Raw genomic sequence first — 13,962 nt, forward strand, 5'->3', positions numbered from 1 at the left:
AGAAGTCCCAAATGAGTCTCTGTGCCAGAATGTAAGGCTGGGTTGTGTTGAAGGCAGAAGAAAAAGTCAACAAACAAAACCCTGAACCTTTGTTAAAGCTCTGTGTTGTGTTCCTTCAGTTAAGTTACCGAACACCTGAGGAGGGCAGAGGAGAGGATTCTCACAGCAAAGAGACAGAATGCCACTACAGGAACAAAAGGATCCAACTGTTGTGCTGCAGGGTCATGTTTCACCCTTTCAGTTTCGTACGGAACATACTGGTTTGTTCATGTGGGATTATTATCATTATTTTAAAGGTGAATCATATTTGTAAAATAATTTAAAGAAAGCCGCTGGATATATAATTTGACTCGTGGTTGGATGGATGCAGTTATCAGAGAGGTTTCTCTAACACCATCTCTCCCGTGTATCAAATGCTGAGAGAGTGAAATGAGGGGAGAAATCATCCATTCTAATTGGCAAATTGTCTGAAAAATACTGTAGAAATGAGTACCACTAGATCATGCCAAGACGGGGGAAATTAGAAGATAAATAAAATGGTTATTATTATGTAGTTATAATGTAATGTCCAATAATACCCATATATAGCCTCGCTACTGTTATTATTCACTGTCTTTTTACTGTTGTTTTTTATTTCCTTACTTATCTATTGTTCACCTAATACCTATTTTTTACTTCAAGATTGCACTGTTGGTTAGGGCCTGTAAGTAAGCATTTCCCTGTAAGGTCTACCTGTTGTATTCGGCGCATGTGACAAATAAACTTTGATTTGATTTGATATAGTGGACTGTCAATTCAAGTTTGAGGCCTAGCAATCCACCCCAAACCCTCATCCCCCTTTCTATCTGAAACAGTGACTTCTTGTGTATGGGGTTAGCTAACGCAGTGTCACATGCTTTATCCTAGTTTGCCTGTCTGCCTGGTCTGGTCCCATGATATTAAGCAGTTTCACATGGTCCTCATAGCTGTGGCATATAGGAGCGTGCAGTCATTCATTACCTTAGACACAGAATGGAGACTCACCCTGGTTGACATGATGGATGCTTTACATGGCATTTACTTATATTACTATGAAAGGGGCCCCCTCACAACATAGCTCTTGTTACAGGTCGGGTGAGTTGGTAGGAGCAGGGTGATATGGGCCAAAGGACTATCAGTTACCCCTCAAAGGTCTGTTTAAGAAAACATAGGGTGCCTCCCATCTGAACACCTCACCTTGACACTCACTCTTAGCATAAAAATATAAGTAACAGATCCATTCACGAACTGACAAATTATATAAGATTTTGAAAATGTCCTGCATTAATTAAACTGCAGCCTGTATGAAATAAAACTGTTTTCAAACAATCAGTGGAGGGCAGAGGTTTGTTCTGAAGGATTTGCTATTCATGTACCATAGGATATAGGCTCCATATTGTGAGAGAAATCAGCACCGGGTTAAAGGAAAAGCTCTTCAGCAGCCTTACACAATCTCTCTCGTTCTATTCTTCTACCGACACTGCCCTGTCCCCCAATCCTTCCCTCTCTATGAGAAAGTGATGCATAAATGTACAATGGTAAACGGGCCAAAAGTACTGCTGTGGATAATATTTTACTTGGTTAATTATCACAGTATGAGAGAGACAGGGAGAAAACCTATCTGGGGGTTAAATGATCCCAGTGTCAATGGATGTCAGGTTTCTCTTGAAACTGTATTTGTACCAAATGACCACTAGAGGATGAACGTCAGTCAATTTTGAAAGGTGCTGTTCCCCCTTAGAAAAACAAGACTTACCTTAAATGGAACATTTCTAAGAAAATTGGGGAAAACAGTGACAAGATTAATTTTAGTGGAAATGTCAAGCAGTAAGACTACGAGTATTACTGCCAACCAGCTGAGTAAACAAGTAAGCACATTTTCCAATGTATTTTTTAAAATAGTAATCTTCTACTGTACATTATTGTGTGTGGAACTACATCATCTCTATCCTCTCAGATGATCAGTGTGCCTACAAGTAACTTATGTGAGATCAATGGAACATGGAGATGTGATGAAATCTTTGGTGAGATATTACCATGTGTCTCACAGGACATGGGCTCAAAAAATAATGGCAGGTTCATTAGAGACTGAAAATATTTGGCATGGGTCCCCAGATCCTCAAAAAGTTCTACAGCTGCACCATCGAGAACATCCTGACCGGTTGCATCACTGCCTGGTATGGCAACAGTTCGGAATCCGACCGTAAGGCGCTACAGAGGGTAGTGCGTACAGCCCAGTACATCACTCGGGCCAAGCTTCCTGCCATCCAGGACCTATATACTAGGCGGTGTCAGAGGAAGGCCCAAAAAATTGTCACCCAAGTCATAGAATGTTCTCTCTGCTACCGCACGGCAAGCGGTACCGGAGCACCAAGTCTAGGTCCAAAAGGCTCCTTAACAGCTTCTACCCCCAAGCCATAAGACTGCTGAACAATTAATCAAATGGCCACCCGGATTATTTGTATTGACCCCCCACTGTTTATTATCTATGCATAGTCAGTTTACCCCTACCTTCATGTACAAATTACATCAACTAACCTGTACCACCGCACATTGACTCGGCACTGGTACACACATTATTGTTATTTTATTGTGTTATTTTTTTACTTTAGTTTATTTAGTAAATCTTTTCTTAACTCTATTTTCGTAACTGCATTGTTGGTTAAGTGCTTGTAAGTAAGCATTTCATGGTAAGGTCTACTACACCTGTTGTATTTGGGTGCATGTGACAAATAACATTTGATTTGATTAGATTAAGTAATAGGCACAGAGTGTGGTCACTTTTTTATTTATTTTATTTTTCCGTTATTTTACTTAAACAGTGCATGACCCTCTAACTATTAGTCACAATCTATAACTCTTAGATATAATATGTAATAACAAGTTAAAAGAGATTAGCTATTAGATTCAATATATACAAGTGCCCTCCTTAATTATTGGGACAGTGAAGCATTTTTCTTCTTTTGGCTCTAAACTCCAAATATATGAGGTTAAAGATCAGACTGTCAGCTTTAATTTGAGGGTATTTTCATCCATATCGGGTGAACCGTTTAGAAATTACAGCACTTTTTGTAAGTAGTCCCACCATTTTATGGGAGCAAAAGTATTGGGACAAACTTATTAAATTATTAAAACGCTAGGTATTTAGTCCCATATTCATAGCACGCAATGACTACATCAAGCTTGTGACTACACATTCTATGGACACATTAGCTGTTTTGGGGGGTTTTGTTTTAGATTATTTTGTGCCCAAAAGAAATGAATGGTAAATAATGTATTGTGTAATTTTGTAGTGACTTTTATTTTAAATAAGAATATTATATGTACGTTATAGCATGTTATATCATACCACCAAGACATGCTAACCTCTAATCATTACAATAACGGGAGCTTAGCATGTTATATCATACCACCAAGACATGCTAACCTCTAATCATTACAATAACGGGAGCTTAGCATGTTATATCATACCACCAAGACATGCTAACCTCTCATCATTACAATAACGGGAGCTTAGCATGTTATATCATACCACCAAGACATGCTAACCTTTCATCATTACAATAACGGGAGCTTAGCATGTTATATCATACCACCAAGACATGCTAACCTCTCACCATTGCAATAACGGGAGCTTAGCATTTTATATCATACCACCAAGACATGCTAACCTCTCACCATTACAATAACGGGAGCTTAGCATGTTGTATCATACCACCAAGACATGCTAACCTCTCATCATTACAATAACGGGAGCTTAGCATTTTTGGGAAGTATGATATTTGTGTGCCTATAACTGTGTGTGTATATATATATACACATATATATATATATATGTTTTTTTTTCATTCTTAGTATTTTTATTAAAGATTGACATTTGCAACTGTAGTGAGTGACCTTTGATCAAGACTCCAGTTCCACTACATAACACACGAAGGCGTCTTCTGTACTGGGGAGTTTTGTTATTAATTAAGAGCGCCAACGATCGGTTTGAACATTAACACTTGCGATACGGTTTTGGAAGCATAAGGACCTTCCTATCTTTCATATCGGCGAGAAATACTTTTGGGAAAAAAGGTTAAATTGATACACAGTTTTATGGCATGTGGCAATTTTACAGCGCATATATGTTTACAGAAAACTACCTGCGTCTCATAACACTTGTGTGTAAACGGAAGTCAGACTCCACAAACTCGTTTCACTAAAACCGGTTAAAACAGTGTACAGTAAGTGTGTATTTTGCATTTGTGAAATGATTTTGATGTGATATGAAAGTACAGGGATATATATGTTTCCTGAACCATAACACAAATGAGAATCTATTCACGTTTAGATGGGAGTATTTGGCTGTTTTGGCTTCCATAGTCAATTCGCCCTTAATCAAAACATACAAGGTCCTTGGACTATATGGAGTAACGTTATTCTACCTTTATTTCACAAGGAACACAGACTGAGACCAAGGTCTCTTTTACAGTTGGGCCCTGCGTATACATGTTTACACATACAGTTTAGCTACAATGATTAAGAAACTACACAAGACAAACAAAACGATCACAGATAACACAAAAATATACAGTAGCAGATTATTACATTTACACATAGGTTATTCCCCTAACAGCGTTAGGCTCATTATTGGGCTGAGCGACAAAAAGGGAATACTGAACCACACGAAAGACATAAATAAGAATGTGTACGCAGATCCAAGCGGAACTTTTATTAACATCATTTTGACACGTCAGCTGAAGCACACGGACACATATCGACGTTACACATATAGCTACACTTCCTTGCCCTCTGAATAAACGATCTACCGATGTAATCAGGTGAAGGCCAAATAGGTAGCTATGTCTGTGTTTTTGACCGTATTAAATGCAATTCATACATAGTTCAAGGCAACGTTCGCAGTCGAATCAACTACAATCCATTTTTTTTGAATGACAGTCGACACATTCATTCATTGTTTGGTTTGGCATGTGGTGTCGCATGACAACAGTCAACACAAGGTCGCATGACAACACAAGGTAACATCAAAGATTTTTATAACGTTATGATAACATGCTTAGCTTGCTAACTATCTGTCATCTCTCATTCATTGTCTAATGTTTGATCTTCAATTACCATTTTAACCAATATTTATTGAATTCACATGGCCTTTTTGTTGTGTGTATTAGCTAAAGATGAAACTCCAGGAAATCTTTTCAATGTGTCATGGCACTACGTTGTTTTGGTTCCCACCCACATCATGAGCTTGCTGGTGCCTGCTTGGGCTTAGTCAACGGGAGAACGATGATTATTCAACATGTATGCCTTCTCTCTCCCATGGATTAAGACTTCTAACTAGCAACCTTCTCTCTCCAATTGGACTGGATTAAGACTTCTAGCTTGCAACCTTGTTTATGCAGAAGCTGAGCATTACTGTACTAGCTGGAGATGCTAATTGGGGTCTCATCCAGACAAGGAATTCACTTGTTTGTAGTTGTACATTGCTTTGACAAAGGAAACCAAACTCAGACAAGTGTTGGAGCCCTCCAACTCAACTCTGGACCTTGAAGCCAGTTCCACTGCATTTTTTAGTTGTTCCCCTCTAATCAGGGACTGATTTAGACCTGGGACACCAGGTGTGAGCAATTCATTATCAGGTTGAGCAGAAAACCAGCAGGTTCTTGACCTCGTAGAGTAAGAGTTGAGTACCCTTGGCCAAGACGTAGCCCATCTAAAAACACAAACTGAGGGATAGAACAAAGCAGATCTGTTTCCTAATAGAAAATGACTAACCCCTGCCTGCATCCTTCCTCTCCAGGTTTCCAGAGGGCACAGCTGGTTTGATGCCCGCGGCTCCACAATGGAGCTATCTGACTCGGTCACACATAAGAACGGGCGGCAGAGGAAACCTGCTGTCCCCCAGGGGGACATGAGGGACGGGAACAGGGTTCACAACACCACCCCTGACCTGGAGGAGGAGGGGGAAGCGTTGCTTCAAGTATCCGACACGGAGAACAACGGACATCCCAGTGTGCAGCCTGGGATCAGAGGGGAGCTGGGGAACGTATCTCTGCTGCTCTTCCTGTATGTCCTCCAGGGAATCCCTCTGGGCCTGGCCGGGAGCATCCCTCTCATCCTGCAGAGTAAGAACGTCAGCTACAAGGACCAGGCCTTCTTCAGCTTTGTCTTCTGGCCCTTCAGTCTCAAGCTGCTGTGGGCCCCGCTGGTTGACGCGCTCTACCTGACCGGGTTTGGACGCCGGTAAGACAAGGATTTATAAGACTGATACGTTTACTTTATGTTTTAGATTGTGTCTGATGGGTTGACTGCTGCAATCAAATGAGTCAAAGCCTCATCTCTCCCTCTCAGGAAGTCGTGGCTGGTGCCCACCCAGTACCTGCTGGGTCTCTTCATGCTGTACCTGTCGGTTACCGTGGATACGCTGCTGAAAAGTGATGAGGGGCGGGGCCCCGATGTGATGACCCTGACGGCGGTGTTCTTCATGCTGGCCTTTCTGGCAGCCACCCAGGTAACTCACACACACACACACACACACACACACACACACACACACACACACACACACACACACACACACACACACACACACACACACACTCTCTCAAAAGTTATTGTGATACATGACTCTGTTATATTCCCTGATCCCAGGACATAGCAGTGGATGGCTGGGCTCTGACCATGCTGTCTAGGGAGAACGTGGGCTACGCCTCCACCTGTAACTCTGTGGGACAGACTGCTGGCTACTTCCTAGGCAACGTGCTCTTCCTTGCCCTGGAGTCAGCTGACTTCTGCAACAAATACCTAAGAGCAGAGCCTAAAGAGACTGGCATCGTGACACTGTCAGGTACAGAATGAGGGAGAGACAAAGATGAGAAGGCAGAGATCAATGTCATCTATCTAGCAGGAGGAAGAACGTTAATCCAGATATTTAGTTTAATCTTGCTACGGTCAACTGGCATTAAATACAATTACAGACATGCAAAGCTTTATGAACCCTTCCTTGCTGAAGATGGAATGTCCGTTGGCCAGGTTTTGCATTCGATCATCTTGCCCTGAGTAAACAATAGGTACTAAAGACGATGGTATCAGAATTGTAGGACATTTTTGTTTCCTTGTAATCTCTTGATAAGCATAGTTGCGTATAACACGTACCAGGCATGTGCATTTCCTTGCATTTTAGAACATCGATACACTGGCAATTTTGAGGCCAAGCAACTTTTTATTATCTGGGTAAATTTGATCAGAGCACAGATATTTGTGATTTTTGAGCTGAAGTGAGAGAAAAGAAACTCTGGTTTTGGAGTGAATTTTGGCTGATGTTTTTCCGTACGGTTTTGCCAGTCAACAGACAAGTAACATGCTATAGAAGATGCGTGAATAAACCTTGACCATCATTGCACTGCTTTGCTGTTGTAACCACTCTGTAACATTGTCGTTGTCTGTGATTGGCTCCCTTGGCGCAGACTTCCTGTTTTTCTGGGGCGTGGTGTTCCTGGTGTCGACCACGCTGGTGGCCGTTCTGAAGAAGGAGAACGCCAGGGGACAGCACGGGAGGAAGAAGGTCCGGGAGGAGACGCAGAGCGTCATGGAAACATACAAACTGCTGGTCTCCATCATCAAGATGCCTGCCGTGTTCACCTTCTGTAGCCTGCTGCTCACTGCTAAGGTACCTACGATACAGCTGCACCTGTAACTTACCTGTCTATACATATCACCCAGTGCAGCTTACTGTCTATACATATCACCCAGTACAGCTTACTGTCTATACATATCACCCAGTACAGTTTACTGTCTATACATATCACCCAGTACAGCTTACTGTCTATACATATCACCCAGTACAGTTTACTGTCTATACATATCACCCAGTACAGTTTACTGTCTATACATATCACCCAGTACAGTTTACTGTCTATACATATCACCCAGTACAGTTTACTGTCTATACATATCACCCAGTACAGTTTACTGTCTATACATATCACCCAGTACAGATTACTGTCTATACATATCACCCAGTACAGTTTACTGTCTATACATATCACCCAGTACAGATTACTGTCTATACATATCACCCAGTACAGATTACTGTCTATACATATCACCCAGTACAGTTTACTGTCTATACATATCACCCAGTACAGCTTACTGTCTATACATATCACCCAGTACAGATTACTGTCTATACATATCCCCCAGTACAGCTTACTGTCTATACATATCACCCAGTACAGATTACTGTCTATACATATCACCCAGTACAGATTACTGTCTATACATATCACCCAGTACAGATTACTGTCTATACATATCACCCAGTACAGATTACTGTCTATACATATCACCCAGTACAGATTACTGTCTATACATATCACCCAGTACAGATTACTGTCTATACATATCACCCAGTACAGTTTACTGTCTATACATATCACCCAGTACAGTTTACTGTCTATACATATCACCCAGTACAGTTTACTGTCTATACATATCACCCAGTACAGCTTACTGTCTGTACATATCACCCAGTACAGATTACTGTCTATACATATCACCCAGTACAGTTTACTGTCTATACATATCACCCAGTACAGTTTACTGTCTATACATATCACCCAGTACAGTTTACTGTCTATACATATCACCCAGTACAGCTTACTGTCTGTACATATCACCCAGTACAGATTACTGTCTGTACATATCACCCAGTACAGCTTATTGCACCTGTAGTAAGCTGACATGACATGATAAGTCAGGTTAAGCAGGCCAGAATGTGGTCACCCTGTTTAGCCTGGTTCTAATTTCTGAGGGGCCTACACTGTAACCAACCTGCCTGGACAACTAGCCTAATTGACCTGCAGTATCTAACCCAGTCACTGTGAAGGTACCTGTCAGTCTGTCTCTGTCTGTCTCCAGATGGGTTTCTCTGCAGCAGACGCAGTGACCGGTCTGAAGCTGGTAGAGGCAGGTGTTCCTAAAGAGCAGCTGGCGTTACTGGCCGTCCCCATGGTTCCACTGCAGGTACTACTACCCCTCATCATCAGTAAATACACTGCAGGACCACGACCACTAGACATCTTCTACAAGGCCTTTCCCTTCAGGTATACACAATATCACACAATCTCACACAATCTCACACAATATCACACACACACACACACACACACACACACACACACACACACACACACACACACACACACACACACACACACACACACACACACACACACACACACACACACACACACACACACACTTCCTGTACATTTGTGTTTTCCTGTGTAGGTTGTTGATAGGTCTGGGGTATGCTGTGTTGGTGTGGTGGACTCCCAGTTTAAAGCAGGAAGGTGGATTCCCTCTCTACTACTACACTATAGTACTGTTCAGCTACGCACTACATCAGGTAACACTGTAAACACTATCCCATCTCTGTTGTCTCTACTACTACACTATAGTACTGTTCAGCTACGCACTACATCAGGTAACACTGTAAACACTATCCCATCTCTATTGTCTCTACTACTACACTATAGTACTGTTCAGCTACGCACTACATCAGGTAACACTGTAAACACTATCCCATCTCTGTTTTCTCTCTCCTCTTTCTCTCTCTTTTATTTATATATATATATATATATATATATATATATATATATATATATATATATATAATTTTACTTATTTATTTGTTTGGCAGGAGGTTAGGCTCAGTTTCCACCTCATTTTGTGGGTAGTGTGCGATAAAACCGGTCTTCTCTTGAGAGCCAGCTCTGCTTTCAGAGGCCTTTCTCAATAGCAAGGTTATGCTCACTGAGTCTGTACGTAGTCAAAGCTCTCTGTCTGTCTGTGCGAAATTAGGCAATATAAATCCACTTGATCCAGCTTGGGACACTATACACTTACATTTTCTCAAACTCCTGCCTTTCCCCTCCTTACCCACAGGTGGCGCTGTACAGCATGTATGTGGCCTGTATGGCTTTCCATGCTAAAGTGAGTGACCCAGTGATTGGTGGGACTTACATGACCCTGCTGAACACTGTCACCAACCTGGGGGGAAACTGGCCCTCCACCCTGGCATTGTGGATGGTCGACCCACTCACCTCTAAGGAGTGCCAGGGAGCTGCTGGGCAGAGTTGTGGCTCCCCAGAGGAGACGGGGGTAAGTGGGAGAGAGTGTCTACATGGAAGAGAATTACCTGACAATTATCCCATTGTACTGTCGTAGTACATTAAATAGCTTATTATGTGAATTCTGTGGAAATACTTCTCTTAAACGTATCTCTGTCTTTTTCTCTCTCTTCCCTCCTACAGCTGTGTGTTAAGGAGGGCGGTGTGTGTGTGACGTCATTGGATGGTTACTATGTGGAGTCGGTGGTGTGTGTGTTGATAGGACTAACATGGTGGGTGTGGCTAGGGAAGAGGATGAGAAGGCTACAGGACCAGAGCCCTGCAGCGTGGAGGTGCAGGATCGGCCAATGACAACTTTCACCCAGCTCCTGACCTGCACCACCCCTTCCTGACCCCAGCAAGGCCAATCGCCAGACAGCTACAGTCTGATATAAAAGCTTCTGTCAGCTCAGCCTTTGACCCTGGCCCGAACATCACTTCCTCTCTCATTTCTGTTTCTGTCTTCCTCCAACTCTCTTTATTTCTCTCCTTCTCTGACTCTTCTCAGTGTCCCTCTTTTTTCCCTCCCCTCCCTTCTTCCCACCCTTTGCTCAGTGTATATATTATCCTTCAGCAGTCTTTCTTTGCGTTAACTGTGGTCCGGTCACCACAAGACTATGGGCCATAACGGTCAATAACCACACTCTCTTGGAGAGTCAAGAATGATATTTCTCCTTGCAACGTCACATCCTCACCATGGCTTCTGTGGGTGCCGCTTCAACTATGTCCCATTGGAAACAAAAGAAGGAACTATTCTTCTTGCTAGCAATATTTACAGTAGACATAGCTGCTCCTTCTCAATCCACATTGTCTGCTACTTAAACTATTTAACTTTCTGTCACTGTTATTTGTGCCTTGCTCTGTTCTTCAAAGACTCTGATTTTAAAGTTGGTCGGATATTTAAAAAAGGCATTCATCAACGAACGGTCATAAAAAGCAAACCACATTATATATGGATGGTTAAATATGAACTTTGAGATGTACAGCCAAGACCTAGTTGATAAATAGGTCACATTTATTTGTGTAACATTGAGTCAGAAATCACATTTCTATTCTTGATGCTCATCTATAGCCCCTTTGAAAGAAATACCTAAATTCTAACAGTACTGTTTTAATATACACTGAGTGTACAAAACGTTAGGAACACCTTCCTATTGAGTTACTATGTTACACCTTCCTAATGTTGAGTTGCACCCCCCCTCCTTTTGCCATGTTGACTCAATGCTTCCCTCAGTTGTCAAGTTGGCTGGATGTCCTTTGGGTGTTGGACCATTCTTGATACACACGGGAAACTGTTGAGCGTGAACCTCAGCAGCGTTGCATTTCTTTACACAAACTGGTGCGCCTGGCACCTACTACCATACCCTGTTCAAAGGCACTTAAATAATTTTTTCTTGGCAATTCACCCTCTGAATGGCACAAACACAATTCATGTCTCAATTGTCTCCAGGCTTGAAAATCCTACTTTAACCCGTCTCCTCCCCTTCATCTACACTGATTGAAGTGGATTGAACAAGTGACATCAATAAGGGATCATAGCGTTCACCTGGTCAGTCTGTGCTGGACGGGATCATAGCGTTCACCTGGTCAGTCTGTGCTGGACGGGATCATAGCGTTCACCTGGTCAGTCTGTGCTGGACGGGATCATAGCGTTCACCTGGTCAGTCTGTGCTGGACGGGATCATAGCGTTCACCTGGTCAGTCTGTGCTGGACGGGATCATAGCGTTCACCTGGTCAGTCTGTGCTGGACGGGATCATAGCTTTCACCTGGTCAGTCTGTGCTGGACGGGATCATAGCTTTCACCTGGTCAGTCTGTGCTGGACGGGATCATAGCTTCCACCTGGTCAGTCTGTGCTGGACGGGATCATAGCTTCCACCTGGTCAGTCTGTGCTGGACGGGATCATAGCGTTCACCTGGTCAGTCTGTGCTGGACGGGATCATAGCGTTCACCTGGTCAGTCTGTGCTGGACGGGATCATAGCGTTCACCTGGTCAGTCTGTGCTGGACGGGATCATAGCGTTCACCTGGTCAGTCTGTGCTGGACGGGATCATAGCGTTCACCTGGTCAGTCTGTGCTGGACGGGATCATAGCGTTCACCTGGTCAGTCTGTGCTGGACGGGATCATAGCGTTCACCTGGTCAGTCTGTGCTGGACGGGATCATAGCGTTCACCTGGTCAGTCTGTGCTGGACGGGATCATAGCGTTCACCTGGTCAGTCTGTGCTGGACGGGATCATAGCGTTCACCTGGTCAGTCTGTGCTGGACGGTTCTTAATGTTTTGTGTACTCGGCGTATGTCTCTCATTTTTTGATTCCAACAGTATTTTCTCTAAACCAGCAGTGAGAGGTCAGAGGTTGTGTGAAAGGGAGAAGGCCGTAAACAGTCAGGTCCGGATCTGGGATCACCTGTATCGGTTCTGTTTGGTTTATGTCATAGAAAATATCAATATTTTTCTGTTAATTCTCAAGAGTTATTTTTATTTATTTTGGGGCTCTCTGGTCTATTCTACATCAGGCTGAACAAAATAATTTGCATTGATCCATATGTGTAACACTGATAAATAAGATTCCGTGTTTCTCCCTTAATGTCTGCCCCTAACCACCTGTCCACATTCAGATGGGGCTCAGCTCCTAAAGGTGGAAGTCAGGGTTGGAGTATAATGAGATGATCCCAGATCAGGTTGTTCTCCTTTTGTGTGGGGGAAAAGAGTACGCTGAGTTTCCACACCAATGCCAAGCCTTCATACTGTAACTGAGACACTTGTTAACCTTGAACATTTTCATTTTTTAACTTTCTCTTTATTTTACATCTTGTGATGCTGCTGTATGTACATTGCATTTTTATGTCTGTGTCAGTACTTTTAACAATTTAAAATATTGCCTAAACTCTACCAGCATTCACTTACATATGCATATGTTTTGATTTACCAAATATTTAAATGAATTATTATTTTTTAGCACTTTTTTTTTCATGTTGGTTTGTCTTAATTTCAGTTGTACATTCTTTAAATAAAAACCTCTAGTTATTTTCCAAGATGAGTGGAGGGCTTTTAAAAGAATGTTCAACTACTGAATTTCCCATGGAATACAAATGATTTGTGATGGGCTGTTGCAAACAAATCTTTGATTTATAAAAGCTGACGTTAAAGACCTGCGTGGTATTGGAGTTGTCCCTAGTGGGAACAACTCAGTGGGAATCGAACCCACAACCCTGGCATTGCAAGTGCCGTGCTCTACCGAGAGTGACTACCCGGGTTGGGATCAATTCCATTTAACTTCCAGTCAGTTCGGGAAGTACACTACAATTTCAATCCATTCTATTCAATGCTTTTCAATTAGAAACATTTTAGAGAAAAAAGAAAAAAATGTATTGACTATAATTTCAATGTGATTGACCCGAACTCTGCACTGTACCCTGTGAGACTTGTATGTTATGCTGTAAGATGTTCTGAGTAACTTTTGTACCAACATTCCCAAGATGTAGTATTGAAAATATTTACAGTAATAAATATCTTATGTCATACAATGAATATGCACTCTGGTTTCAAATGTTTTATCTGATTACTCATAACATACTTTACATTATTAAATCATTTAATCCTTTGTGGGTGTGTGTTTTTAATATATTTAGAATATTTTTATATCTCTCACACCTGATTTATGCAATATATAACAGTTTCTATACACGATATATAACTTTCAATTTAGCAGTAGGATTAGATAATGAAACATTTATGAAAATGCCACACCAGACGTTTTTTTAATTTTT

The 13,962-nt window shown here is 42.0% G+C and overlaps 1 protein-coding gene across 3 annotated transcripts; it reads left to right on the forward strand.

The window, feature by feature from the left end:
• The first annotated feature begins 4,740 nt into the window (after window positions 1-4,740).
• Window positions 4,741-13,723, forward strand: slc33a1 (solute carrier family 33 member 1). Of its 3 annotated transcripts, none has more exons than XM_071357985.1 (9): window positions 4,741-5,039; window positions 5,819-6,261; window positions 6,370-6,529; window positions 6,670-6,865; window positions 7,485-7,687; window positions 8,938-9,122; window positions 9,310-9,427; window positions 9,967-10,182; window positions 10,335-13,723. In XM_071357985.1, the coding sequence occupies exons 2-9, from the start codon at window positions 5,861-5,863 to the stop codon at window positions 10,500-10,502; spliced, it is 1,647 nt and encodes a 548-aa protein (XP_071214086.1). In that variant the 5' UTR covers window positions 4,741-5,039; window positions 5,819-5,860; the 3' UTR covers window positions 10,503-13,723. The 3 variants fall into 3 exon arrangements, with proteins under 3 accessions (XP_071214086.1, XP_071214087.1, XP_071214088.1); XM_071357986.1 differs by having other exon boundaries at window positions 4,745-4,856; XM_071357987.1 differs by having other exon boundaries at window positions 4,769-4,841.
• The last annotated feature ends 239 nt before the right edge of the window (window positions 13,724-13,962 follow it).

Source organism: Salvelinus alpinus, chromosome 21 (assembly GCF_045679555.1).
Source record: "Salvelinus alpinus chromosome 21, SLU_Salpinus.1, whole genome shotgun sequence".
Classification (NCBI taxonomy): domain Eukaryota; kingdom Metazoa; phylum Chordata; class Actinopteri; order Salmoniformes; family Salmonidae; genus Salvelinus; species Salvelinus alpinus.

Bases quoted from the DNA above. Each gene is read 5' to 3' on its own strand.
- slc33a1 (XM_071357985.1), top strand. From the start codon at position 5,861: ATGGAGCTATCTGACTCGGTCACACATAAGAACGGGCGGCAGAGGAAA. The intron at 6,866-7,484 runs GTACAGAATGAG...CCCTTGGCGCAG, and splicing joins TGGCATCGTGACACTGTCAG to ACTTCCTGTTTTTCTGGGGC. The intron at 7,688-8,937 runs GTACCTACGATA...GTCTGTCTCCAG, and splicing joins GCCTGCTGCTCACTGCTAAG to ATGGGTTTCTCTGCAGCAGA.